The 27,817-nt window shown below is 27.4% G+C and overlaps 1 protein-coding gene across 2 annotated transcripts; it reads left to right on the top strand.

Annotated features, from left to right (window-relative positions):
* The first annotated feature begins 1,227 nt into the window (after nucleotides 1–1,227).
* On the top strand, nucleotides 1,228–27,472 carry LOC130674134 (uncharacterized). 2 transcript variants are annotated; one of them, XM_057479395.1, is made up of 4 exons: nucleotides 1,228–1,515; nucleotides 14,144–14,181; nucleotides 19,912–20,131; nucleotides 24,317–27,472. In XM_057479395.1, the coding sequence occupies exons 3-4, from the start codon at nucleotides 19,932–19,934 to the stop codon at nucleotides 27,033–27,035; spliced, it is 2,919 nt and encodes a 972-aa protein (XP_057335378.1). In that variant the 5' UTR covers nucleotides 1,228–1,515; nucleotides 14,144–14,181; nucleotides 19,912–19,931; the 3' UTR covers nucleotides 27,036–27,472. The 2 variants fall into 2 exon arrangements, with proteins under 2 accessions (XP_057335378.1, XP_057335379.1); XM_057479396.1 differs by lacking the exon at nucleotides 14,144–14,181.
* Nucleotides 27,473–27,817: the final 345 nt, after the last annotated feature.

Raw genomic sequence — 27,817 nt, 5'->3', positions numbered from 1 at the left:
ATGTTTTAGCGTAATCATGCAAACTCATTCTGAGCATAAAAAATCATGTTCAATCATGCATGATGAGGAATGACTAATCAAGCCTAATTCATGCAAAGGCATGCATGTTTGGTCGAATCATCTAAAAGCATGCATGTTTGCGCGTAATCATGCAAAGTCAAATTTAATCATGCATGACTGGGGATAAATGCTTAAGTATTATTCATGCAAAGGCTTGCATGTTTGAGTGTAATCATGCAAAACCATATTTAATTATGCATGACCAAGGATGAATGATCAAGCACAATTCATGCAAAGACATGCATGTTTGGTAGAATCATGCAAACTGATCTTGAGCATGAAAAATCATGTTCAATCATGCATGATGAGGAATGACTGGTCAAGCTTAATTCATGTAAAGGCATGCATGTTTGAGGGTAATCATGCAAAACCATATTCAACCATGCATGACCAGATATGACTGTCATTAATAATAATGCTTGGTCATGTCATGATCAAACTGAATGATACATGAGTAGCAAAATTGACGATAATTAACAAGTTTTCTATAATTCTCGTCGATTAAAAATTTTAAAATTTTTTGCCCTTTATATCGATGAAAAAAATCGAAAAATCAAAATATAATCTGATATGAATGCGACTCAAATTTTATTTTCTTCAATTCCAAAAAAGTTAAAAAATATCGAAAACTTCAGACTTTACTTTACAAAACTACTATTTAAATTATCGAAGAAATTATAACTTTTATAGTTTAAATTCCAGTTATTCACTAGTTTTTTAATTGTTCCAAAGTTTTCACAACTTATGCAAACAATTAAAATTATTTTTGTAAATTTTCAAAAAACAGAATAGCAAAAATTAAAAAAATTTTTTAACAAAAAATTCCGTCATATAATTTTCATATTCTTCTACTATTCCGCTTCTGTCAGTTTAAATTTTTCCCGCCAAAATAAGAAAGCGCTGCACGTTAAATCCTTAAAAATTCGTCGGTATAAAAGTTGCCCAGTTTGATGGTCAGTTAACTCGACAGCTAAATTATACTTCCGTTAGACTGCGCAGAAGCGAATTTTAATTTCTCACAGCATTATTATTATAATAAATGACTATTATTATTATAACTTATAACTATAGACGCTACAGACAGAAGTTTAATGCCGACAAAATACAGTACAGTGCAGTAAATAAAAGTATAGTAAAGTAAAAGTAACTTCCAGCAAGTAGAATCTGAATTATAAAATACTGTCAGTAGTCAGTAGTCAGTTTGCCCACAAACGCTTCGGCAATCGGTTTGTGCGCTAAATTTTTTATTATTTAAATAAATATAAATTAAAATTTTTTTTTTCAATTAATTATAAATTTTGCTGCAGTTTACTTGTGTCTAGGCAGCTAAAGTTCGAAATTATAAATAATTCTCATATATATGTATGAAAATATTTATATATATTTTTAAATTTGTGATTTTTTTTTAATTTTACTCCCTTATGATATTTTTGGACAAAGGATTTTTTTTATGAGGTAAGTTATGTATATATGTATATAAATATATATTTATATGATTAATAATGAAAAATAAAATTTTTTTTTCATTCTTATTTTATTATTATCAATTTGTTTATAATAGGGTATTAACATAATCGTTATGATAATGATAGTGGAATAAAACGAATGATTAATTAATTAATTGATTGATTGATTTTTTTCTTAAGTAAAAAAAAAATTTTTTTTTGTTTATTTCATGTTATGGGTTTAAAGAACTTGTAAATATATATATACAGATATATATATATATATATAAATATATATATATATGGATTTTATTGAGGAGTGATAAAAATAGATAGAGAGATGACCTGGCCCAGTATTAGAGGATTTAGATTGTAATAATAATGTCTTAATAGTATATATACATATATATATATATATGTATATAAATATATGAATTATACCTGTACTAAATCTTCGATAACCTAGTTGGAGTAACAAATAAATTTATTATATAAATATAAATAAAATAAATTTTATTTTATGTTGAATACATAATAATAACAATAATAATAATAATAATAATAATAATAATAATAATAATAATAACAATAATAATAATAATAATAATAATAATAATAATAATAATAATAATAATAATAATAATAATAATAATAATAATAATAATAATAATAATAATAACAGTTATGATTATGCCAATATTATATCAAATTATTATTTTTATTATTATTATTATTATTATTATTATTATTATTATTATTATTATTATTATTATTATTATTATTATTATTATTACCCACATTATAGCTTAGTTCAATAATAGCATTAATAATAATAATAAGAATAATAATAATAATAATAATAATAATAATAATAATAATAATAATAACAACAGTTATGATTATGCCAATATTATTTCCAATTATTATTATTATTATTATTATTATTATTATTATTATTATTATTATTATTATTACTATTATGATTATTATTATGATTATTATTATTATTATTATTATTATTATTATTATTATTATTATTATTATTATTATTATTATTATTATTATTATTATTATTATTATTATTATTATTATTATTATTATTATTATTATTATTATTATTATTATTACACACATTATAGCTTAGTTCAATAATAGCATTAATAATAATAATAATAATAATAATAATAATAATAATAATAATAATAATAATAATAAAAATAATCATAATAATGATAATGTGATTGTTTAATATTTTTGAATTTTTGAGTTGAATATAGGAATTATTGGATATATTAATAGAGGGTAAGAAAAAAATTGTATGTTTTGGAAATTATTAAAGATAATTAGATAACTAGGGAGGTCAATGGAAAGGAAATTTGAAGAGGTATAAGATTGATAATAGGGTAAAATGGGCTGGGAGTGATAGGAAGGGAGATATGGAGGTTTTAAGGGGAAGGATCCGGGTAATAGGAAATTTAAGGATTTTCGCGCTGCAATTTTCGAGGCGAGGATTTAAATTCATTTTTGTAAGATACTAAAATTCTAAACACGTTTATATTATGGGCAATAGATATTAATAATGGGGTATTTTAATTAGGACGTGAGATAATTTATTTGTGGATGGAAAATTGCCCGAAGGAAAAATCATTTTTTTGGGAATTTTAGATTTTGAGAGTCGGGAACTGATAATTTGATGGTGGGAGGTCAGGGAAAAGGAAATTTAATTATCTACAACTTTGGTCCTGAGAAAAAATATTTTAGAATCAATAGTTTTCAAGCGACATCCGGTCGAAGAGTTTCTAAAATATTTTTAGTTTAAAGATTTGCGAGATTGTTATGGCTGAAGTTTGTCAAGGGATTTTAGGGATTTTTCAAAGGACCACAACCGGGAGAATTCGCATGGGTGTATGCAATGTATGGTCACGTGATGGTCAAATAATTTATAAATTAAAAATGATCCATAAGTGAAATTTCGGGGAAAAATAGTTTGTTTTTAACTTTCATTGGCTATATATCAGTAAATATATGAGCCAAGTATATGTTTATTGTGCTCGATGGAAAGGTTATTTAATTATCTAAAAGTTTGGTATCAATAAAGAATAGTGTGGGATTGATAGTTTGTTCGCTATCGCCGCTGGAAGTGTTTCAATAAGATAATATTTTTTATTATAAAAAACGTAAAATTTTTTCGTGCCGCTGTAACTCTAAAACTATTTAATTTACGTAAATTATCACAGTGACCAAAGTTGTAGATAATTCAATTACCTTTCCAATGACCACATACAATATATACTTATCTCATATATTTTCGTAGATAATTCCACTTCATCACAACCAAAACCTCTATCAGTAAAATAAAATGAATTATTTCGAATGACAGATTCGGTATCAAATTTTGGAGATAATCGGCCACCAGAGGGCGCAGTGCGACTAAAATTAAATCCCCCCATTGGTTCTCGAAAAAACAATCTACTCAATAGTTACGAAATAAAATCTCATATATTTTTAATGAACATTTTAAATAAATTCCCAAACTATTGACCCGCTGTTACTTCTCAGCAGTCATTCCCGCGGTAATTGTCACTCAATCAAAAATAATACCCCACTAAAGTACCTCTCAAATCAGCATCCATGACGTTTATTTACGTCTCATATCTACTGACTTATCACTAATAGAAGTGCAAGTTAATAATCATAATTGCTTTAATCATCGTCACCGTAATTAGTGATAACTGACTAATCGATCATTCAATCCTGCGTCCTTGGGAAATCCCAATAATAATAACACTAATACTTAATATATATTATATGTATATTTGAATACATGTCAACATTGATAATTATACTGAATAAAAAAAATTATGAATAAAAAATTCGATCGAACTTTGAACCTCCAATCGAAATTGGTAATATTTGACGTAATATATGACGTGGATATTTACTTATATATGTATAAATATCCATTTCTTCTATACGTATTATTATACATGCCGGTAACGCAATAAAATTTCCAGAAAACTTGTATTTGGCCAATAAAAAAAATTTATTAAATTAATCAGTCGACAAAAAACCGGCGCGATCATGGGCGGGTGTCTTGTTGGCCTTTAGGCTTCTATACTTCTTGAACAACAAATCCTACACTGTTTTTCATAATGACTAATCTTGTAGCTTGTCAAATTTACTTTCCATTGACCTCCGGAAATGCCCATTTCATTGGAATATTTCATATCAAATTTGAAATCGAATATAAATTGCTTAACTTCTAATGAGCGCAATGACCTTTTTATAGCTATATTTGAGTATCGCCGAAAATATATGAGATAAGTATATATTGTATGTGGTCATTGGAAAGGTAATTGAATTTTCTACAACTTTGGTCACTGTGATAATTTACGTAAATTAAATAGTTTTAGAGTTACAGCGGCACATAAAAATTTTACGTTTTTTATAATAAAAAATATTATTTTATTGAAACACTTCCAGCGGCGATAGCGAACAAACTATCAATCCCACACTATTCTTTATTGATACCAAACTTGTAGATAATTAAATAACCTTTCCATCGAGCACAATAAACATATACTTGGCTCATATATTTACTGATATATAGCCAATGAAAGTTAAAAACAAACTATTTTTCCCCGAAATTTCACTTATGGATCATTTTTAATTTATAAATTATTTGACCATCACGTGACCATACATTGCATACACCCACGCGAATTCTCCCGGCTGTGGTCCTTTGAAAAATCCCTAAAATCCCTTGACAAACTTCAGCCATAACAATCTCGCAATTCTTTAAACTAAAAATATTTTTGAAACTCTTCGACCGGATGTCGCTTGAAAACTATCGATTCTAAAATATTTTTTCTCAGGACCAAAGTTGTAGATAATTAAATTTCCTTTTCCCTGATTTCCCACCATCAAATGATCAGTTCCCGACTCTCAAAATCTAAAATTCCCAAAAAAATGATTTTTCCTTCGGGCAATTTTCCATCCACAAATAAATTATCTCACGTCCTAATTAAAATACCCCATAATTAATATCTATTGCCCGTAAAATAAACTTGTTCAGAATTTTAGTATCTTACAAAAATGAATTTAAATCCTCGCCTCGAAAGTTGCAGCGCGAAAATCCTCAAATTTTCCTATTGCCCGGATCCTCCCCCTTAAAACCTCCATATCTCCCTTCCTATCACTTCTAGCCCATTTTACCCTATTATCAATCTTGTACCTTTTTAAATTTCCATTCCAACGACCTCCCTAGCTATCTAATTATCTTCAGTAATTACCGAATTATCACTACTTTTTTTGAAAAAAGTCACGTACATCCATTAGGTTATTTATAATCGTCCATGAATTTACGATAATCATCATAATTACATTGATAAATTTATCAATACCCTCTTTTACATATACATATTTGTATATTGTATTTTTCCATTGAATTTTCTGAGAACTTTAATTTCAAATAAAAAAGTGAAAATATATGACCAATAGCCGCTAAGTATTTATTTTAATTAGAGCAGTGATAATTTTTCTTATGTACACTGATTATTATTATTATCATTATTCTGTCAATACTAATAGTCACAAGATTGTAAATTTACATAGCAATCATCATTATTATTATCATATTTTTCCAAAGTAATTTTCCGAATAACAAAGAAAATTAATTTTAAATATTTCCACACCGAAAGAAAATTTTTGCATTAGGAATTGGAAAAAAAAAATTCTTGGGACGAGAAAAAATTTCTCTTGCTTCAAGATAACTTTGACTCACTTCAAGAAAATTTCTACTTGTCTCAAGAAATTTTTTGCATTAAGAATTGGAAGGGAAAATTTTATTAGGACGAGAAAAAATTACTTGGTGCAGGAAAATTTTTTCTTGTCTCAAACAAATTTCCACTAACTTCAAAAAAATTTCTATTTATTTCAAGAAACTTTTTGCATCAAGTATTAAAGAAAAACATTTTCTGGAGGCAAGAAAAAATTTTCCTGCTACAAGTAATTTTTTTTTCCTCAAGAAAATTTCGACTTACCTCAAATAAACTTTTACTGACCTCAATAAATTTTCTTTGTCAAGAATTAGAAAAAAAAATTTTCTTGGGACGAGAAAAAATTACTTGGAGCAGGAAAATTTTTTTTTGCCTCAAGAAAATTCCCTCTTACCTCAAAAAAATTTTTTGCATTAAGAATTGGAAAAAAAATTTTCTTGAGACGAGAAAAAATTACTTGGAGCAAGAAAATTTTTCCTTGCCTCAAGAAAATTTCCACTCACCTCAGAAAAATTTCTACTGACTTCAATAATTATTTTTGCATCAATAATTAGAAAGGAAAATTTTCTTGGGGCAAGAAAAAAATACTGAAAGCAGGAAAATTTTTTCTGGTCTTGAGAAAATTCCTATTCGCCCCAAAAAAATTTTTGTATTCAGAATCGGACAAAAAAATTATTTTTGAACCAGGAAACTTTTCTTCGAACGAAGAAAATTTCTTGCATCAAGAATTGGAAAAAAAAATTTTCTTGGGACGGGAAAAAATTACTTGGAGCAAGAAAATTTTTTCTTGCCTCAGAAAAATTTCTTCTGACTTCAATAATATTTTTGCATTAATAATAAGAAACGAAAATTTTCTCGGGGCAAAAAAAAATTACTGGGAGCAGGAAAATTTTTTCTTGCCTTGAGAAAATTCCTAATTTGTCCCAAAAAAATTTTTGTATTCAGAATCGGACAAAAAAATTATTTTTGAACCAGGAAACTTTTCTTCGGACGAAAAAAAAATTTCTTGCATCAAGAAATATATGTTTTCGTATATTGTATATTTGTACATATAAACTTTCATTATCAAAACATTTTTAAAATTCATTATCGATAACAGAATAAAGAAAATTATTCATGCCAAGGACTATTTGTATTAATTATATTTTATTATAATTGTCTATAGTAAAAATATAATAATTTTTTTTTTAAATTACTGAAGGACCCTACTTACTTTACTTCAGTAAAAAAAATTATCACAGTCGGTAATTTTTACAATTAATTACAATCGACAGTAATTAAAAACCAATAAAATTTTGAAAAATCTACTTTTTAAATTTGGAACTCATATATCTCTTACACAATTGAAATTACGAAAAAAACTCATAGGGCCTTTTTTATAGAAAATTTCAAGGGCTACAAAAAAGGTCTCTGCTAATTTTTCGCTATCTTTGATAGTTAGAGGATTATCCGCCTGTCAAAGTTATCGGGTCTCGTGGCCTTGAAATCAAATAATAAATAAAAATTAAAATTTTGACAAATTATGTGACCTCGTTCAAATTAATAAATTGCGGGAATAAAAATAAGTAAATGTAAATAAGCGTTAAATTAAACAAAATATAAAATAACATATGAAAATGGCGACAAGCCAACGACAAAATGGAATCTAACCTCGAAATTTGATAATTTTATAAATTTTATTGTTATTCAAATAAAATATTTCCGTGTATTTAAATATTTATACTCGTGATTGCAATGTCCAGAAATTTGTTGTGTTGATAATTTTATAAATGATATGAAAATAGAAAATTTCGTAGTTCCATTGATCACGTGACAGTAAGAAAATTAATTTAAATTTATGAATTAAATGACACGGAGACGAGTTGACTTTTAAATTTCATTATTTTTTGCTCAATAATCTGGGAGTGAAAAATTTTCAATGGAAAAGTGATCCATTGAAAATTAATTTTTTATATTTTAATGGAAAATATTCGTACTGAAAATTTAGATCTGATGGATTGTAGAATTTTTTTCATTAAAAGTAAAATTTCAATGGATGATGGAACATTTTCCATTGAAATTTGAATTTTAATGGCTAATAGGAATTCTTCCATTAAAAATGGAACTTAATGGCTAATAGAATTTTTTCTAATAAAAATAAAATTCTAATGGATAATGGAATATTTTTCTATTAAAGATTAACTTTTAATGGCTATCGGAATCGTATCCATTTGAAATAGAAATTTAAGAACTAATAGAATTTCCTCCATTAAAAATAAGATCTCAACAACTAATAGAATAGCATCCATTACAAATGGGCCATTAATAGCGAATAGAATTTTTTCTATTAAAAATAAAATTCTAATGGATAATGGAATATTTTTCTATTAAAGATTAACTTTTAATGGCTATCGGAATCGTATCCATTTGAAATGGAAATTTAAGAACTAATAGAATTTCCTCCATTAAAAATAAGATCTCAACAACTAATAGAATAGCATCCATTACAAATGGGCCATTAATAGCGAATAGAATTTTTTTCTATTAAAAATAAAATTCTAATGGATAATGGAATATTTTTCTATTAAAGATTAACTTTTAATGGCTATCGGAATCGTATCCATTTGAAATAGAAATTTAAGAACTAATAGAATTTCCTCCATTAAAAATAAGATCTCAACAACTAATAGAATAGCATCCATTACAAATGGGCCATTAATAGCGAATAGAATTTTTTCTATTAAAAATAAAATTCTAATGGATAATGGAATATTTTTCTATTAAAGATTAACTTTTAATGGCTATCGGAATCGTATCCATTTGAAATGGAAATTTAAGAACTAATAGAATTTCCTCCATTAAAAATAAGATCTCAACAACTAATAGAATAGCATCCATTACAAATGGGCCATTAATAGCGAATAGAATTTTTTTCTATTAAAAATAAAATTCTAATGGATAATGGAATATTTTTCTATTAAAGATTAACTTTTAATGGCTATCGGAATCGTATCCATTTGAAATGGAAATTTAAGAACTAATAGAATTTCCTCCATTAAAAATAAGATCTCAACAACTAATAGAATAGCATCCATTACAAATGGGCCATTAATAGCGAATAGAATTTTTTTCTATTAAAAATAAAATTCTAATGGATAATGGAATATTTTTCTATTAAAGATTAACTTTTAATGGCTATCAGAATAGTTTCCATTTGAAATCGAATTTAAGAGCTAATAGATTTTTGCCATTAATAATTAGATTTTAATGGAAATTAGAATATTTTCCATTTAAACTCGAACTTCATTGGCTGATAGAATTTTTCTATTAAAAATTAAATTCTAATGGATAATAGAATATTTTCTATTAAAGATCAACTTTTTATGGTTATCGGCATAGTTTCCATTAGAAATGAAAATTTAAGAACTAATAGAATTTTTTCCATTAAAAATTAGATTTCATTGATTAATAGAATACGATCTATCAGAGATGGAATTTGAATGGCTCATAGAATATGATCCATTAAACCTAGGATTTTGATGGTCAATAGAATAGAAATTCTGTTTTTAATGGATCATCTATTAAAAATATAATTTTAATAAAATAAAAATTCCATTTTAATGGATCTTCTTTAAAAGTCAAATTTTAATGGATAATGGAATATTTTCCATTGAAAATTGAATTTTAATCGCTAATAGAATAGTTTCCAATTGAAATGGAAATTGAGGGCTAATGGAATTGATTCCATTAAAAATCAAATTTCAATTGCTAACAGATTTTTCCATTAATAATTAGATTTTAATGGTAATTAGAATATTTTCCATTTAAAGTGGAACTTCATATAAAAATATTTCTCAATATTCGAATTATCAAAATTAAAACTATTCGAATTATCCACAAAAACTCAAAATATTCGAAAAATTTGAAGCCACAAAATATTCGAATTATTTAAACAATTTAAATTATTCGAAAAAAATTTTAATTACTTTCGAGAATTCAAATTATTCATCAGATTCAACATTCGATATATTCGAACCAATTCTAGTTCCAATCGAATACTTAAAAAATTTTTAAATAATCCAAATTTTTTCGAACAATTTAAAAAATTGATTTTTTTTATTCAATTGAAAATTTATTTCAATCGAATCGATAATTTTTATAATCGAATACTATTCGAACTTCACTTCTCACTTTATTTTCAATCCATTGAAGAAAAAAAAAAATTATCGCGAACGATCGAAATTTAATGCCTTGCATATTTTTAATGAATGATTCATTAACATATGACACACACACATATATATATATATATCTATATATATTTCATTAAAAATCAGACGTAAAAATCTCAATTTTTTTATAATGGAAAATTTCCTACAAAATTAGTGATCACGCATAAAAAAATTTCCAAAATTTAATTGGTGGATTTTTTTTACGGGCCAGAAAAAAATTTACTATTTAAAATGACTAATTGCTCAAAATATGAGTTGTCATATATTTAGAAGACTTAAAATAAATTATGCTGCGGACTTGTGTAGAAATAAAAATAATTTTTTTTTTCCTCTAGTTTGCGTAATTGCGTCGAATCATACGATCTTGATAACTAATCGATATATTTTTCTTATCATATTAATGAAATATCGATTGTTTGATCATTAAAAAAAATAAATAGTATTAATTTTATGAAGATTTCAATGGACGGAAATAAATAATTTAAGTAGAATTAGAACTGAATTAATTTTTGAGGTAACAAATTTTCTTTGGAATTTTCTATTTTCGTATTGAGTGGGAAAATTGTCGGCAAATACTCAGGCTAGATCGGCGCAGAAGACCGATTTTGTTTTCTGAAAATTATAATTTTCGTGTACTATTCGAATTATCATCAAGTATTTTTAAATTATCGAATAGTTTGAATGTCGAATAAAAAAATATATGATTCAGGTTTGTCGAATTATTCGAATATCTCGAATAGTAAAAAGTAGTTTAAATTTTTCGAATAATTTCAATAATTAATTATTCGAAAATTTTTGAATACGAAGAATGTTTAGTTTTTCGCATAATTCGAATTGTTTAAATATTTTGAATTTATCGAATAGTTTGAATTTCTGGAAAATTCGAATATTGAGAAATCGTCGAATTTTTCAAAAAAGTCGAATGAAAAAATATTCGAAATTTTTCGAATAGTTTGAATTTCTGGAAAATTCGAATATTGAGAAATCTTCGAATTTTTCAAAAAAGTCGAATGAAAAAATATTCGACATTTTTCGAATAGTTTGAATTTTTGGTGAAATTCGAATATTAAGAAATATTTGAATTTTTCGAATATTCAGAATCATTAGGAAATTACAGAATATTTCGAATTTATTGAATAATTCGAATATTTAAAATTTGTCGAATAGTTTGAATATTTTAAAAAATTTGAAAATTGAAATTATTCTAGGATAATTCGAATGAATAAATATTCGACATTTTTCGAATAGTTTGAATTTTTTGTGAAATTCGAATATTAAGAAATCTTTGAATTTTTCGAATATTCAGAATCATTAGGAAATTACAGAATATTTCGAATTTATTGAATAATTCGAATATTTAAAATTTGTCGAATAGTTCGAATCTTTTAAAAAATTTGAAAATTGAAATCATTCTAGGATAATTCGAATGAATTAATATTCGACATTTTTCGAATAGTTTGAATTTTTTGTGAAATTCGAATATTAAGAAATCTTTGAATTTTTCGAATAATTCGAATATTCAACATCATTAGAAAATTTCGGTAGAACTCGAATTTATTGAATAATTCGAAAATTTTAAATTTGTCGAATAGTTTGAATATTTTTAAAAATTTGAAAATTGAAATTATTCTAGGATAATTCGAATGTATAAATATTCGACATTTTTCGAATCGTTTGAATTTTCTGTGAAATTTTAATATTAAAAAATTGTTGAATTTTTCGAATATTAAGAATCATTAGGAAATTACAGAATATTTCGAATTTATTGAATGATTCGAATATTTAAAATTTGTCGAATAGTTCAAATATTTAAAAAAATTTGAAAATTAAAATTATTCTAGGATAATTCGAATGAATAAATATTCGACATTTTTCGAATAGTTTGAATTTTTTGTGAAATTCGAATATTAAGAAATCTTTGAAATTTTCGAATAATTCGAATATTCAGAATCATTAGAAAAATTCGGAATAACTCGAATTTATTGAACAATTCGAAAATTTAAAATTTGTCGAATAGTTCGAATATTTTAAAAAATTTGAAAATTTAAATTATTCGAGGATAATTCGAAATCGAATATTAATAGTCACCCAACCCTGTAAATAAAATATACAATTTATTAATTAAAAAAAAAAAATATACATAAAAAATTAATCAATCGACAAAATTAATTATTGAAATCAAAAATTATATAAATTAACCTTGATGCATATTTAAAAAAAAACATTCTCGCCTCACAGTCTGTACTTATCAACTGTATAATTGTTTTTTACTTTACGTAATTATTAAGTAATTAACGATCTTATTTATATCTTATCGTTCAGTGACATTTATTTATTTCCTTGTGAATGATAATTTATTGTTATTTAATAAATAGGTTATTTATATGTATATCTATATATATATATATATATTTGGGTGCGTTATTTCAGAGCAAATTTTTTTTTTTAAGTGCATGTGGAAAAAATCATAACTCAACACAAAAAAAAAATTTTCGCGCAAGAAAAAAAATTTTATGTCGATTACAGACGCAGCTCATTAGAAATTCGATTTCCCATTTAAATAACGCGGGAATTTTTTTTTAACTTTGAGTATTTTTAACTCGTTAACAAATCGATAGATCGAATAGACTGATACATATTTTTGTAGGAAATTGAACGCTCTACAAAAAAGGTCTCTTATCATTTTTTGATAAATCCATCTGTTCAAAAGTTATTAGAGCTCGGAGTAAAGTTGGAGATCTTTTTACTTTTCCGGCGAAACTATCAGACTTATCACAAAATGTTATAAGGTCTTTTTTGTTGACAATTTTATTCTCTACAAATTATTATCAGTAAAGTTTTTTCAAATTCCGCATTGTTTTCTAGTTATTTTCATTTTAATGTCGAACTCTTGAAATCGATCAGAACACTACTTTTTTAAGAGCTTTAATTTAAAATGAAAATAACTAGAAAACGATGCGGAATTTGAAAAAACTTTACTGATAATAATTTGTAGAGAATAAAATTGTCAACAAAAAAGGTCCTATAACATTTTGTGATAAGTCTGATAGTTTCGCCGGAAAAGTAAAAAGATCTCCAACTTTACTCCGAGCTCTAATAACTTTTGAACAGATGGATTTATCAAAAAATGATAAGAGACCTTTTTTGTAGAGCGTTCAATTTCCTACAAAAATATGTATTAGTCTATTCGATCTATCGATTTGTTAACGAGTTAAAAATACTCAAAGTTAAAAAAAAAATTTCCCGCGTTATTTAAATGGGAAATCGAATTTCTAATGAGCCGCGTCTGTAATCGACGGACAATTTTTTTTCTTGCGCAAAAATTTTATTTTTGTGTTGAACTATGATTTTTTCCATGCACTTAAAAACAAAAAATTGCTCCGAAATGACGCACCTTAATAATATATATATTATATATATGTATTGAAAATTTTTTTAAAAATGTATCATTGAATTTTAAAGTTTTTAATCATCGACCAGACTACGCTCCAAGGTCTCTAGTTTATATTGACAAACAAAAAAGTTTATTTAATTTATTTTGTACCGCAATCACTTCCTGAGAACCCGGAAATTAAATTATATATATATATAAATATATATATGTACATTCGTATATACACAGAATTGTAATTGTAATTTTTTTTTCTAGATCGCGGTCGCAAAAGCGACAATGATTATTTTCAATTGGTAAGTTAATTTTTTTTTCTATATATATATATATATAGATTTATATATATATATAATTATAATATCATTAGGAGAATAAGAATAATTTTTTTCCAGTTATATTTTTTTGATAAAATTAGTTGATGTTATTAAAATTGGTATCGTTGTAAAGGTCGTGACTTAAATTTGTGGCTTTTCATGGTTCAAACTCTTTTTTATTGCCAAGTGTCCAGATAAATAAAATTATCGATATCATTCGAAATAAATTTAAATTGCGCGGCAAAAAAAGACGATCGTATTTATTTTCTTTAAATAAATTAATATTTTAATTATTCTGCCACTTAATTATAGATCAATCTCACTCAATATATATTTATATATATTTACATATATATCGCTGTTGTCTATATTATTAAGAGAGAATAAAAAAAATCAAGTCCATGGGATGTCTCTGCGATAATAAAAATAAAAAAAATGAAATTTGGTATCAGCGAAAGGTCTCGAGTTAAATTTGTGCCTTTTCATAGTTTCAGATTTTTCACGCGACTGCCAGTTCAATGTCTTGACGTTTTATAAATAATTATTAATATATATAGAAATTTGTCCGGCAAAAGATGTCGCTGGGATTTTATAAAATTAGTGAGATAAAAATAAATAAATATTTTGAGAGCAGACAGTTAATTTTCGAGTATCAATTAAAGACATCAGCCCTTGGGCGAACCCTCAGAAGTAAATGACTTTTGTCGTGTCTTTAATCGCAGTTTATATATTTTATAAATAAAATATATCAGACGACTAATAAAAAAAATTTGACCGTGTTGATTTTTTTATCGAATCCCATGATTATAAAATTATCGAAATCAATGAGTTTGGGAATTAATTACCCGATTTGTCTTATCAAACTTCAATGATAATAAAAACAAATAAAATATATGAGTCAATTAGTAAGATTTTAATAAACAATTAAATGAAAATAATTTTTAATGAATTCGCTATCAATAATCAGGCAGTCACCCCTGACCGCAGGTTACTCATTTATTATTAATCGAGCATCGGATCTTAATCGGATACTCAGTCTACTACCGCAGCTTAAAAATTAATAAAAATTGTTTTCGATCACTTTTTTTTTTAAGGCTTAATAAGTATGAGCCGTAGAATAAAAAAAAATTGATTTCTGCGCACTTGAAATTATTATTATTATTACGATATATTTATATACACATATATATTAGCATATTGATATATTAATTTATTTAATCTATTAATCATGGCAAGAAATTTATAAATCTCTAATTGGAATTTAAAAAATAAATTGAATTAAGTCCAGAAAAAAAAATTAATCCGTTATTAATTTTCAATATTTATTTATTTATAAATATATATATGTATATATAGATATGTATATGTATATATATATATATATAAATTGATGTACTACTTGAGTAAATATTTTTTTTTCGTAATAAATTTAATGAGTAAATAAAAATGAAATGATAAAAAAAGAAATAAAAAAAGCAAATAGAGGCTAAAAATATAAAAGTTTCAAAATAAAAAGTCGGTGATGCAAATTTAATTGCATAATGTATTATAATGAGCGAGTGAGAATTTGTGTTATATTATAGATTATTTATTTTAGTTAAAAAAAAAAAATTACGAGTTTAATTATTGCGACAGACATTACGTGGATAAAAATAGAAATGAAAATTAAAATGTTTATGTGGGTTTTTTACATATTTTTGATGAAGATTGTTGATTATTGGAGTGATTAGATAGCGTAAGAGGTCAATGGCAAGGGAATTAAAAGAGGGACAAGATTGATAATAGGGTAAAATGGGCTGGGAGTGATAGGAAAGGAAGTATCGAGGTTTTGAGAAGGATCCGGGCAATAGGAAAATTTAGGATTTTCGCGCTGCAACTTTCGAGGCGAGGATTTAAATTCATTTTTGTAAGATACTAAAATTATAAACAAGTTTATTTTATGGGCAATAGATATTAATTCTGGGGTATTTTAATTAGGGCGTGAGATAATTTATTTGTGGATGGAAAATTGCCCGAAGGAAAAATCATTTTTTTGGGAATTTTAGATTTTGAGAGTCGGGAACTGATCATTTGATGGTGGGAGGTCAGGGAAAAGGAAATTTAATTATCTACAACTTTGGTCCTGAGAAAAAATATTTTAGAATCGATAGTTTTCAAGCGACATCCGGTCGAAGAGTTTCTAAAATATTTTTAGTTTAAAGAATTGCGAGATTGTTATGGCTGAAGTTTGTCAAGGGATTTTAGGGATTTTTCAAAGGACCACAGCCGGGGGAATTCGCGTGGGTGTATGCAATGTATGGTCACGTGATGGTCAAATAATTTATAAATTAAAAATGATCCATAAGTTAAATTTCGGGGAAAAATAGTTTGTTTTTAACTTTCATTGGCTATATATCAGTAAATATATGAGCCAAGTATATGTTTATTGTGCTCGATGGAAAGGTTATTTAATTATCTACAAGTTTGGTATCAATAAAGAATAGTGTGGGATTGATAGTTTTTTCGCTATCGCCGCTGGAAGTGTTTCAATAAAATAATATTTTTTATTATAAAAAACGTAAAATTTTTTTGTGCCGCCGTAACTCTAAAACTATTTAATTTACGTAAATTATCACAGTGACCAAAGTTGTAGATAATTCAATTACCTTTCCAATGACCACATACAACATATACTTATCTCATATATTTTCGTAGATAATTCCACTTCATCACAACCAAAACCTCTATCAGTAAAATAAAATGAATTATTTCGAATGACAGATTCGGTATCAAATTTTGGAGATAATCGGCCACCAGAGGGCTCAGTGCGACTAAAATTAAATCCCCCCATTGGTTCTCGAAAAAACAATCTACTCAATAGTTACGAAATAAAATCTCATATATTTTTAATGAACATTTTAAATAAATTCCCAAACTATTGACCCGCTGTAACTTCTCAGCAGTCAATCCTACACTTATTTCCACTCAATCAAAAATCATACCCCATTAAATTACCTTCCAAAGACTACCCATTTCTTCCATATTATTGCCTTCTTTCACTCATCTGATTACACTCCAATTATTTTTAATATCCGCGCCAAATTTCTCCCTCTCAATTTTATCACCTCCAAAAATAAAATCAATTTATATATCCTTATATATATTCATATATGTATACCCACATGTCTCACACTCGTCATTAAAAATATATGCACATACTTTTACATAATATATATATTACTACTTTTTTTTTTTTACAAAAATTACCGCAAAAAATGTAAAAAAAATCAAATAAATTCACATAAAATACATTTACTGCTGCGTTATTTCAAGAACGTAAAATTTATCTCATAAATTATGTCTTTATATATATACATATAAATATATATGAAGTGAAAAGTGATGAGGAAAAAATAATAACAAGTAAATAGAGTCCACGTGTTTCTGTAATTTACGCCCCTTTTTTAAAATAATTTATATATATATATGACTATATATATGTACATACATATTGTTATTAATAATATATGTCACAATATTATTATTGCAATAAATAAAACATGACTAAATATAAAACCTGCGATTATCATCAGATAATTTTATTTTATTCTTACGATTTGAATTTTCATGACCGGATATCTCGTGAAATATCGAATTTATGAGAAATTACAATGAGTCAAAATTTTTAGAAAATTTAATGATCTATAAAAATAGTATCAGTAAATTTTCGTGTGCGAGTGATATTTGACGAGTTATGAGTGATTTAAAGTGGAGAATTGGATAGAAATTTAAAAATAGAATTTTTTTTTTATTGGGGAATGAAAAAAAATTATTGTGGTAATAAATCACGTGTGACAAAATGTTTGGATAATAAAAATTAATGGAAGAAAAAAGGAAATAAAAGTTGATTGTTTAGTTCCTTATTGTTTTTTTTTTGTGTTCAGATTTCTGTGATTAATTAATAAGAGAAAGTTGAAAAATGATAAAATTTATGAGAGTTTAATGTGTAATAAATAATTATATATATATATATATATATATATATATATATATATATATATATATATATATATATATATATATTATGGATGATAATTATTTTAACACTTCCGTATTTTTAAATAATTTTGTAATAGAGATTTTTACGCAAAGATAATTAATAATTATAGGAACAAGTTGACACTTAAAGAGAACTGGAAAGATAATTTAATGGGGTGTAATTTTTGCTTGAGTGAAAATTAGCGTAAGATTGACTGCTGAGAAGTTACAGCGGGTTCAATAGTTTGGGAATTTATTTAAAATGTTCATTAAAAATATATGAGATTTTATTTCGTAACTATTGAGTAGATTGTTTTTTCGAGAACCAATGGGGGGATTTAATTTTAGTCGCACTGAGCCCTCTGGTGGCCGATTATCTCCAAAATTTGATACCGAATCTGTCATTCGAAATAATTCATTTTATTTTACTGATAGAGGTTTTGGTTGTGATGAAGTGGAATTTTCTACGAAAATATATGAGATAAGTATATGTTGTATGTGGTCATTGGAAAGGTAATTGAATTATCGACAACTTTGGTCATTGTGATAATTTACGTAAATTAAATTGTTTTAGAGTTACAGCGGCACAAAAAAATTTTACGTTTTTTATAATAAAAAATATTATTTTATTGAAACACTTCCAGCGGCGATAGCGAACAAACCATCAATCCCACACTATTCTTTATTGAAACCAAACTTGTAGATAATTAAATAACCTTTCCATCGAACACAATAAACATATACTTGGCTCATATATTTACTGATATATAGCCAATGAAAGTTAAAAACAAACTATTTTTCCCCGAAATTTCACTTATGGATCATTTTTAATTTATAAATTATTTGACCATCACGTGACCATACATTGCATACACCCACGCAAATTCTCCCGGCTGTGGTCCTTTGAAAAATCCCTAAAATCCCTTGACAAACTTCAGCCATAACAATCTCGCAATTCTTTAAACTAAAAATATTTTAGAAACTCTTCGACCGGATGTCGCTTGAAAACTATCGATTCTAAAATATTTTTTCTCAGGACCAAAGTTGTAGATAATTAAATTTCCTTTTCCCTGACCTCCCACCATCAAATGATCAGTTCCCGACTCTCAAAATCTAAAATTCCCAAAAAAATGATTTTTCCTTCGGGCAATTTTCCATCCACAAATAAATTATCTCACGTCCTAATTAAAATACCCCAGAATTAATATCTATTGCCCATAAAATAAACTTGTTTATAATTTTAGTATCTTACAAAAATGAATTTAAATCCTCGCCTCGAAAGTTGCAGCGCGAAAATCCTTAAATTTTCCTATTGCCCAGATCCTTCCCCTTAAAATCTCCATATCTCCCTTCCTATCACTCCCAGCCCATTTCACCCTATCACCAATCTTGTTCCTCTTCAAATTTCCTTTCCAACAACCTCCCATCTTATCTAATTATCTCCAATAATTACCATAATATCCTTCAAAAATCCCTACCCTCCTCCATCATTACCAATTTTCTTCATTAATTAAAAAAAATATCAACAATAACCCATTATACTCAACTCCCATTCTCTCTCCCTTCCCCATAAAATATCTCCTCAACCTCAATTAAAAATAAAAAAAATTTTACGGTCATCCTTAGCCTCAATTTCCCAAAAGCCCTGAACGTGATTTATAATTTACTGATTATTTTTTTTTCTAATTATCGCAGATCGTTACTGTAATTCATGAATGGATGGAGGATCGACGGAGAATATTAATAGAGATTCGATGGAGGATTTGGGATGTCTGGAAAATTTAAACAATCCATCAAATTCATTCATCATCGGAGCAATAATATGGAGCTTATTATTATTAATATCATTTTTATTAAATGCAACACTACTATTAGCATTTATAAAACGTCCTGGTTTACGTACCATATCAAACAGGTTTGTTAATTTTTTTTTTTTTAATTACCATTTTTTTTCCCTAATTAATTAACAGAAAAAAAAGCATCATCACCATGAGCTAAAAAATTGAATTAACAATAAAAATATAAACAGAATTAGTAAATATTTATATTAATATATGGATATATATTCTGACTCGAAAGTTCATTGTGACTTCCGGTGACCATCAATATCGATATCATGTTTCTATTGAGGAAAAGAACCATCACGTGAACTATATCTGATAAAAAAAAAGTACATAATTAGCTTATGAATAAATTAATTTGTTAATTAATTTTATTGGTTATTTCATTACCTAATAGGAAAAACCGATGATTCATTTTTTGGAAAAAGAAAAAAAGTTGAATACTCGTTGAATTTTTTTTTTTCGTGCAAAAAGTTTTGATGATATATATTAGGGTGATCCAAAAAATAACAAATTTTTTTTTTCTCGGAAGGTTCAAAAGTTTCATTTAGATGAAAAAAGACGCCTGTGAAAATTAGAGCTCTTAATATTAAAATTAAGAGTTTCCTCATCGCACTTTTCTATTTCCCATAAGAATAACATGGAAAAAATTTTTTTTACGTCTTCTGATTTTTCTAAGTAGCTAACGATGCGTCATAGGAATGATTGGCAGGCATATTTTTGTAGGTAATTAAATGCTCTACAAAAAAAGTTTCTTATCATTTTTTGATAAATCTATTTGTTCAAAAGTTATTTGAGGTTGAAGTCGAATTCATATTAAATTTTGAGATCTTTTTACTTTTCCGGCGAAACTATCAGACCTATTACAAAATATCATGGGACCTTTTTTGTAGACAATTTTATTTCCTACAAGTTATTTCCAATAAAGTTTTTTCGAATTCCGCTTTGTTTTCGAGTTATTTTCATTTTAATGTCATGCTCATAAAAAAAAAATAGTCTTCTGATCGATTTTAAGAGTTTGACATTAAAATGAACATAACTAGAAAACAAAGCGGAATTCGGAAAAACTTTATTGGAAATAATTTGTAGGGAATAAAATTGTCTACAAAAAAGGTCCTATGATATTTTGTAATAGGTCTGATAGTTTCGCCGGAAAAGTAAAAAGATCTCAAAATTTAATATGAATTCGACTTCAACCTCAAATAACTTTTGAACAAATAGATTTATCAAAAAATGATAAGAAACTTTTTTTGTAGAGCATTCAATTACCTACAAAAACATACCTGCCAATTATTCCTATGACGCATCGTTAGCTACTTATAAAAATCAGAAGACGTAAAAAAAATTTTTCCCATGTTATTCTTATGGAAAATAGAAAAGTGCGATGAGGAACCTCTTAATGTTAATATTCAGCTCTAATTTTCACAGGCGTCTTTTTTTATCTAAATGAAACTTTTGAACCTGTTTCCGAGAAAAAAAAAAATTTGATATTTTTTGGAACACCCTTATATATATGGGTCATTCCATGCCAAATCACCTGATTTTAAGAATCGTATTTTTTGATCCGGTTTAATTTTTTATATATTTTGTACATATAAAAAGACACCTAATCCTAAATTTTGAGCCCTTAATTTTCAAAAACCTTGGAGATATGAATTTTCGAAAATTGCGAAAAAATAACGATGAGGTAATTTTCAGAAATTGAGAACTCTTGATTAAATTATCGTAATTTCATGAAATTGTGTAAAAAAAATTCGTTCCAAAAAGGTTCCAAAAAAGTTCCGCATGTGGAACTTCTAAACATGAGACAGATGAAAACTTTGAATAGAACTTTTTTGGAACGTTAGTAATTTTGATGATAAAAAAAAAGTTTTTATGAGCGAATTTAGAGTCAAAAAAGGACGTTCTTGGAAATTTTTTGGAATTTTATACAGACATTCCAAAAAAGTTCCATAACCACCAATTTTGACCTTTTTCGAAAGCTAAAGACGGAAGAAGACATTTCAAAAACATTCAAAAATGGTACAAAAATCGTTACCTTACAACCTATTATAGAACCAAAATAGACGTTCCAAAATCATTCCAAAAAAGTTCCACGAACGTCCTTTTTTGACTCTAAATTCGCTCATAAAAACTTTTTTTTTTTACCATCAGAATTAATAACGTTCCAAAAAAGTTCCATTCGACGTTCTAATCTATCCTAGTTCAAAAGTTCCACATGCGGAACTTTTTTGGAATCTTTTTGGAACTAATTTTTTTTACACGGGCATTTCGGCAGTGACTATTTTCTTCACGTTTAAAAATAGTTTTCGAAAAAAAAATTTTTTTTTTAATTTTCTTTTTCACCGTTTTTTCTTACATTTTAACTCAAATTTTGACTTTTTTTGAAGATGGACATTTTTAATTTTCTAGACTAAAAGAAATTTTTTAAGCCCTTTGTCAAATTAGGATTCAAATATCTTCGATTTTTTAAGCAACTTTTTCGCATTTTCTTACTCAAAAATTTGAGTTTTTTTAAGATTTTTTTAATTTTTCACCAAAATTTCCATGTAAATGTAAACAAATAATATTTTCCTACTGTACCAATTATATAAATATTAAGAACTTTTCAAACTTTCCAATTTTTGAACTTTCCAAAAGTACCATCAATATATACTTTTTAAATCGCTTATAACTTGTCACTGATTGATCCCACGATAATTTGTATCATGACCAAAATAATAGTAAATTAAATTTCCCACAATTTTAGTCTCTTTAACTTTTATCCTAAAATCAATAGGTCGCAAGTTACAGGCCTAAACAATATTGACAAATAATGCGGTATAAAAAAATATATGATGTGTTGACTTATATGATGTAAAAATTTTGTATACTGCTATATATGTTCGTCATATATTTAACTATATATTTGTTTCAATATATATCATTTGATATACACTTATACTCAAGAAGGTATATGTATACATATATTTTTAGAGTGTAATTTAATTTCTAAAATTGATAAAGAGACCAATGAAAAAAATTTGTCCTTGATGACCGTTAGTCTGCGCTACAAAAAAATATTTGTAAGCACAATTTCTCTAGAAAGAGTTTGTGAATCAACCTACATTTTTTTTTTTTTTTTTATTATAATAAGTGCAGAATTTCTATCAAAATTAAATAAAAAGGAGTTTTTTTCTTTTTTTTAAACAGGATCTATGATACCAAGATATATATATATATATATATATATATATATATATATATATATATATATATATATATATGTTATTAAAAAAAAATTTGCGAGTAGAGTTTAAAAATATATGAAAATATTCCGGCGCGCATTAAATGTTATAAAATAATTTGTATTTATATCGCGTTACAAAAGGTCACTGGGTGACGTTGGACATCGCGGCTAGAATCTCTACAGTAGCCAAGAATAATAGTTATTAATTTTTAATTTGAATAATTTAAAAAAAAAAAATTTTTTTCAAAAATCGATATATCGAATTTTCGTATCGATATCTCGAAATTATTCTTTCGATATAGATCGAGTTGTGATAGTTTTACCAATAGAATCAGAGATATCGATTTATTGGATTGAAATATTGCGATATATCGAATGAAATCTCGAGATATCGAAATTTTGTCGTTCGATATATTTATTCACAAGTACGAATTAAATTTATGGTATGGATCAATCAAATTTGAATATGGAAATATATCGAATTATAATACTTCGATGTATCGAACCCAAGAAGTCGATATATCGAAGCGGAATATTTAATCGGGCGATCGATAAAAATTTAAAAAAAAAATCGAATAGTTGAAACATCGAACTCAATTATTTAATGTATCGAACTTTAACGTTTGATATATCGAACTTCATTATACGATGTATCGATTCAATAGATAAGTTTAATATTAATGTCACAAAATCAATTTCATGTATCGATTTAAATAATTTATCCATTAATTCGATATATCGAACCCGAAAATTCGAGATATCGATCTTGAAATAAATCGATACATAAACTTAAAAAAATTGACTATCTAATTTTCAAATTTTATATATCGAATCCTTAAATTCAAAATATATCGAATCCACAAAATCGATATATCGAACCGAAAAATTCGAGGTATCGATATTTAAAAAAATTCCATCCATAAAATTTAATAAATTCTCTATTTCTCATTCTAAAATTCAATATATCGAATCTATCAATTCGATACATCGAACCAAAACTCAATTGACTAAAAAAAACTTATTTTTTCAGATTTGTGATGAATCTGAGTGCTTCCAACTTATTAGCAATCGGTCTACTCCACCCGCTGTTGATAACCGACCGAGCAGCGCCATCTTCCATCCACTGTACCCTAGCCGAGGGCGCCACAGCTCTAGTAACGACATCTTCCATCTTCTCAGTCCTCCTGATCGCAATCGACCAATACCTCGCCGTAATCGATCCTCTCCGTTATCGCACGCGGATCGATAACCTCAAGTGCACCGTATTAATAATATTAGTCTGGCTTCTTTCCGTCGCCATATCCCTTCTCGCTATTTTCAACGCCAACAACAACGCCACCTACACCTCCAACGAATACACTAATCAACCCAGTCTCTGGCTAAGTTGTCAGTCTGACTTACCGACTGCTAATAAATCTGTTTTACCGACCGTCGGTCCCCTTTCGTCTTTACCATCCCCACCCTCATCATTTATTACTTATAATTTAATTTATACAACAATATATATTATTATTATTTATTTAGTACCATTTATAACAATAATATGGATATATATTTGTATATATACCGCAGCACACAATAATTCTGAACGAACACGACGTACCGGCTCACGGCCAATACTTACCGTCACAAACTACCTTACCGACGATGATTATTTGCCATTACGTCATGATAATGATATTAATAGAATTAGAAATATATCTAGTCTCTCGTCAATTGACGAGAGTATTGAGATAACTAGTCAATTACAAAGACATTTGTCACCTTCACCGATTATTGAAGAAGATATTAATTTTAATAATAATAGTAATAGTATAGAAGAAGTAAAAGAAGAACTGAGACCTGTTATTTTTACTGTTGGATCTCATAATAATGATATTACAATGCAATTTAATGATAATACCAAAGAAATTATCGAGTACGATGACCATGTGATCGATTGTCAACAAGATGGCGGTCGATGTAGCAGTAGAGGGCCTCGAGATCCCCGGCCGTATGGTTGCCATGCGGAAACAAGTGGGGAAATTAGTGGTGGGGATGAAGCTGAAGAAGATGGCGACTGGGAGAAAGAAAATGGCAGCCGATATGGCAGTAGGCAACGAGATTCTCGGCCATATGGCGGCCATTTGGAGATGGATTGTGAGGAAGGTAGTGGGGGAACTGCGTATGGCCAGGAAAAAAGTGGGGGTGAATATGGCACTGATGGAGTTGATCGTCTGCCATATAGTGGCCATATTGTGGAAAATGGAAGTGAGGATGAGGATTGTTTGGAAAAAATTGAGGCAGAAAATGAAAGAAGTCGGGGATATGGTAGCCATATTGAAAGTAGGGCTTATGGCGATAAAACGCCATATATTGACCATGGGCAAACGGGTAAATTATATGGCAGCCATATGGGGGAGAAGACTAATGGCGATAAGTGGACATATATTAACTGTGCTAATGAGGTTGATAGCAAGGAACAAAATGGCGGCTGCAGCACTCAATATGGCCAATATTCAAATCAATATGGCACCATGAATAATGACAATGGTATAGAAAATGACTTACGTATCTGTAATCAAAATGGCGGACATGATATACCAGATGGAATTTCACATGGCCAACAATATGGCAGCCATTTAAACCAATATGGCACCGAGTACGGCACCATAGATCATGGAAAATTCAATGAAAATGACTTACGGATCGGTAATCAAGATAGTGGACATATCTTACATGGCAAACAATATGGGCACTGTTTTGGTCAATATGGCATTGAAAATGGCACCATAAATAATGACAATTTCATGGAAAATGACTTACAGATCTGTAATCAAAATGGCGGACATGATTTGCCAAATGGAATTTCACATGGCCAACAGTATGGCAGCCATATAAATCAATATGGCACTATGAATGATGAAAAATGTATCGAAGAAGGTTTGGGAACCAGTAATCAAAATGGCGGGCATGACCTACATGACAAACAATATGGTGACTGTTTACATCAATATGGCAACGAGTATGGCAGCATAAATAATGGAAGATTCATCGAAGATGACTTACAGACCAGTCACCAAGATGGCGGCCATGACATACCAGACGGTATTTTACATGGACAAGATTCGAACCAAAATGGCGGACTAATGCCGCCAAAATTGAACCCGAATCCTCGTCACGGTACTCGTTCGACTGCAAATTACATAAATTCTCTTCGTCACCGCATAAGTAACGGATCATTATTCAAATACCGCGAGGAAACGCGAGCTGCGCGTATCAGCGCGTTGGTAATCGTCATGGGTTTCGTCTGCTGGACGCCATTTTTCTCGATCGTGGTGATGAAAAACTTAACCGTAAATCTGTTGAACCATAAGATCGACTTGTTGGGTATCGGGTGCTTTGTTTTGGGGACGATAGTGTCGCCCATGTTGTTCGGTTACCGATCGCGGAGGGTAAAAAGGGAACTCAGGAAACTGTTTTGCTTCAGGCGGGAGCTTGCGTACAAAAACAATCGAAGTCTGATGGCCAAGAAGGTGCTGAGGCGGAGGCACAGTTCCAATTGGGGGGTCGACGGGCTGACAGACAAAGGGGGAAAGTTAGGCGGGTTCTGGAATTTCTACGCCCGGGGCAAGTTGGGCAAAGACTGCGGCAGTAGAGTTCAGTTTGTTCACGTTCCCGAGACGGCGCTGACTGTCGACACCTGCCGAAGCTCCTTCTCCAGCGGAGCTAGTACTCAAGTATCCAGTACTTCTACCGACGATAGTTAAATTTAATTTCTGTTTTACCGACCTCATTTTTTTACAAAATCGTCTACCCTAAAAATTATCGTATATTTATACTTTGTCTGTAAATATCTCGGAGAATTTTGAAGATACGTAAAAAATTATAGAGCACTTTTTTGTAGGAAATTTAACGCTCTACAAAAATGGTCCTTAGCAATTTTATCATAACTTCAATATTTAACGAGATATTTGTCATCTGAAAATTGTAATCTCAAATGAATTAATTAATTTATAATTTTTTTAATCTGATATTTTTTTGTGAGCAAAAAAATGAATTTTTGAAAATTGAATTTTTTTCTACTTTTTTACAAAAAAAAATGGCGACGTATTTTTATTTATTTTTTTTAATTATTGTAAGAATGATTTTTTTAAATCATCGAAAATTGTAAATATTTGCATTTCATGACAAAAAAAAATTAGTCTCGGAGAAAAATAATTTTCTTTTTTTTTTAGTAATTAAATTATAGTTATATGTAATTTGTATATACATTGATATTATAATTATTTATATATTGTTATTTATATATTTTGTAAATATGAACTTAGTTATCTATACACTTATAAATATTAATAATAATAATGATATTATAAACTTAACAATAATTATCATACATTGATTATAATAATAATGATAAAAAGTAATAATTACAAGTCATTTTTATAACAACATTAATTAATAAATAATAATAAAGTAAATTGACAATTGTGATAAATGTTAACTCGATAAATAATTGCAATGAAGATCAATAAAAAAGTAAACAGAAGAA

Source organism: Microplitis mediator, chromosome 9 (genome assembly GCF_029852145.1).
Source record: "Microplitis mediator isolate UGA2020A chromosome 9, iyMicMedi2.1, whole genome shotgun sequence".
NCBI lineage: Eukaryota > Metazoa > Arthropoda > Insecta > Hymenoptera > Braconidae > Microplitis > Microplitis mediator.
Note: the sequence above shows the minus strand (reverse complement) of the source record. Positions and strands in the feature narration are given on the sequence as shown.

What these genes read in the sequence shown, in the direction of transcription:
- LOC130674134 (XM_057479396.1), top strand. Translation starts at nt 19,932, where the DNA reads ATGGATGGAGGATCGACGGAGAATATTAATAGAGATTCGATGGAGGAT. An exon ending in TTACGTACCATATCAAACAG is followed by an intron (nt 20,132 to 24,316) that starts GTTTGTTAATTT and finishes TTATTTTTTCAG; the next exon opens with ATTTGTGATGAATCTGAGTG.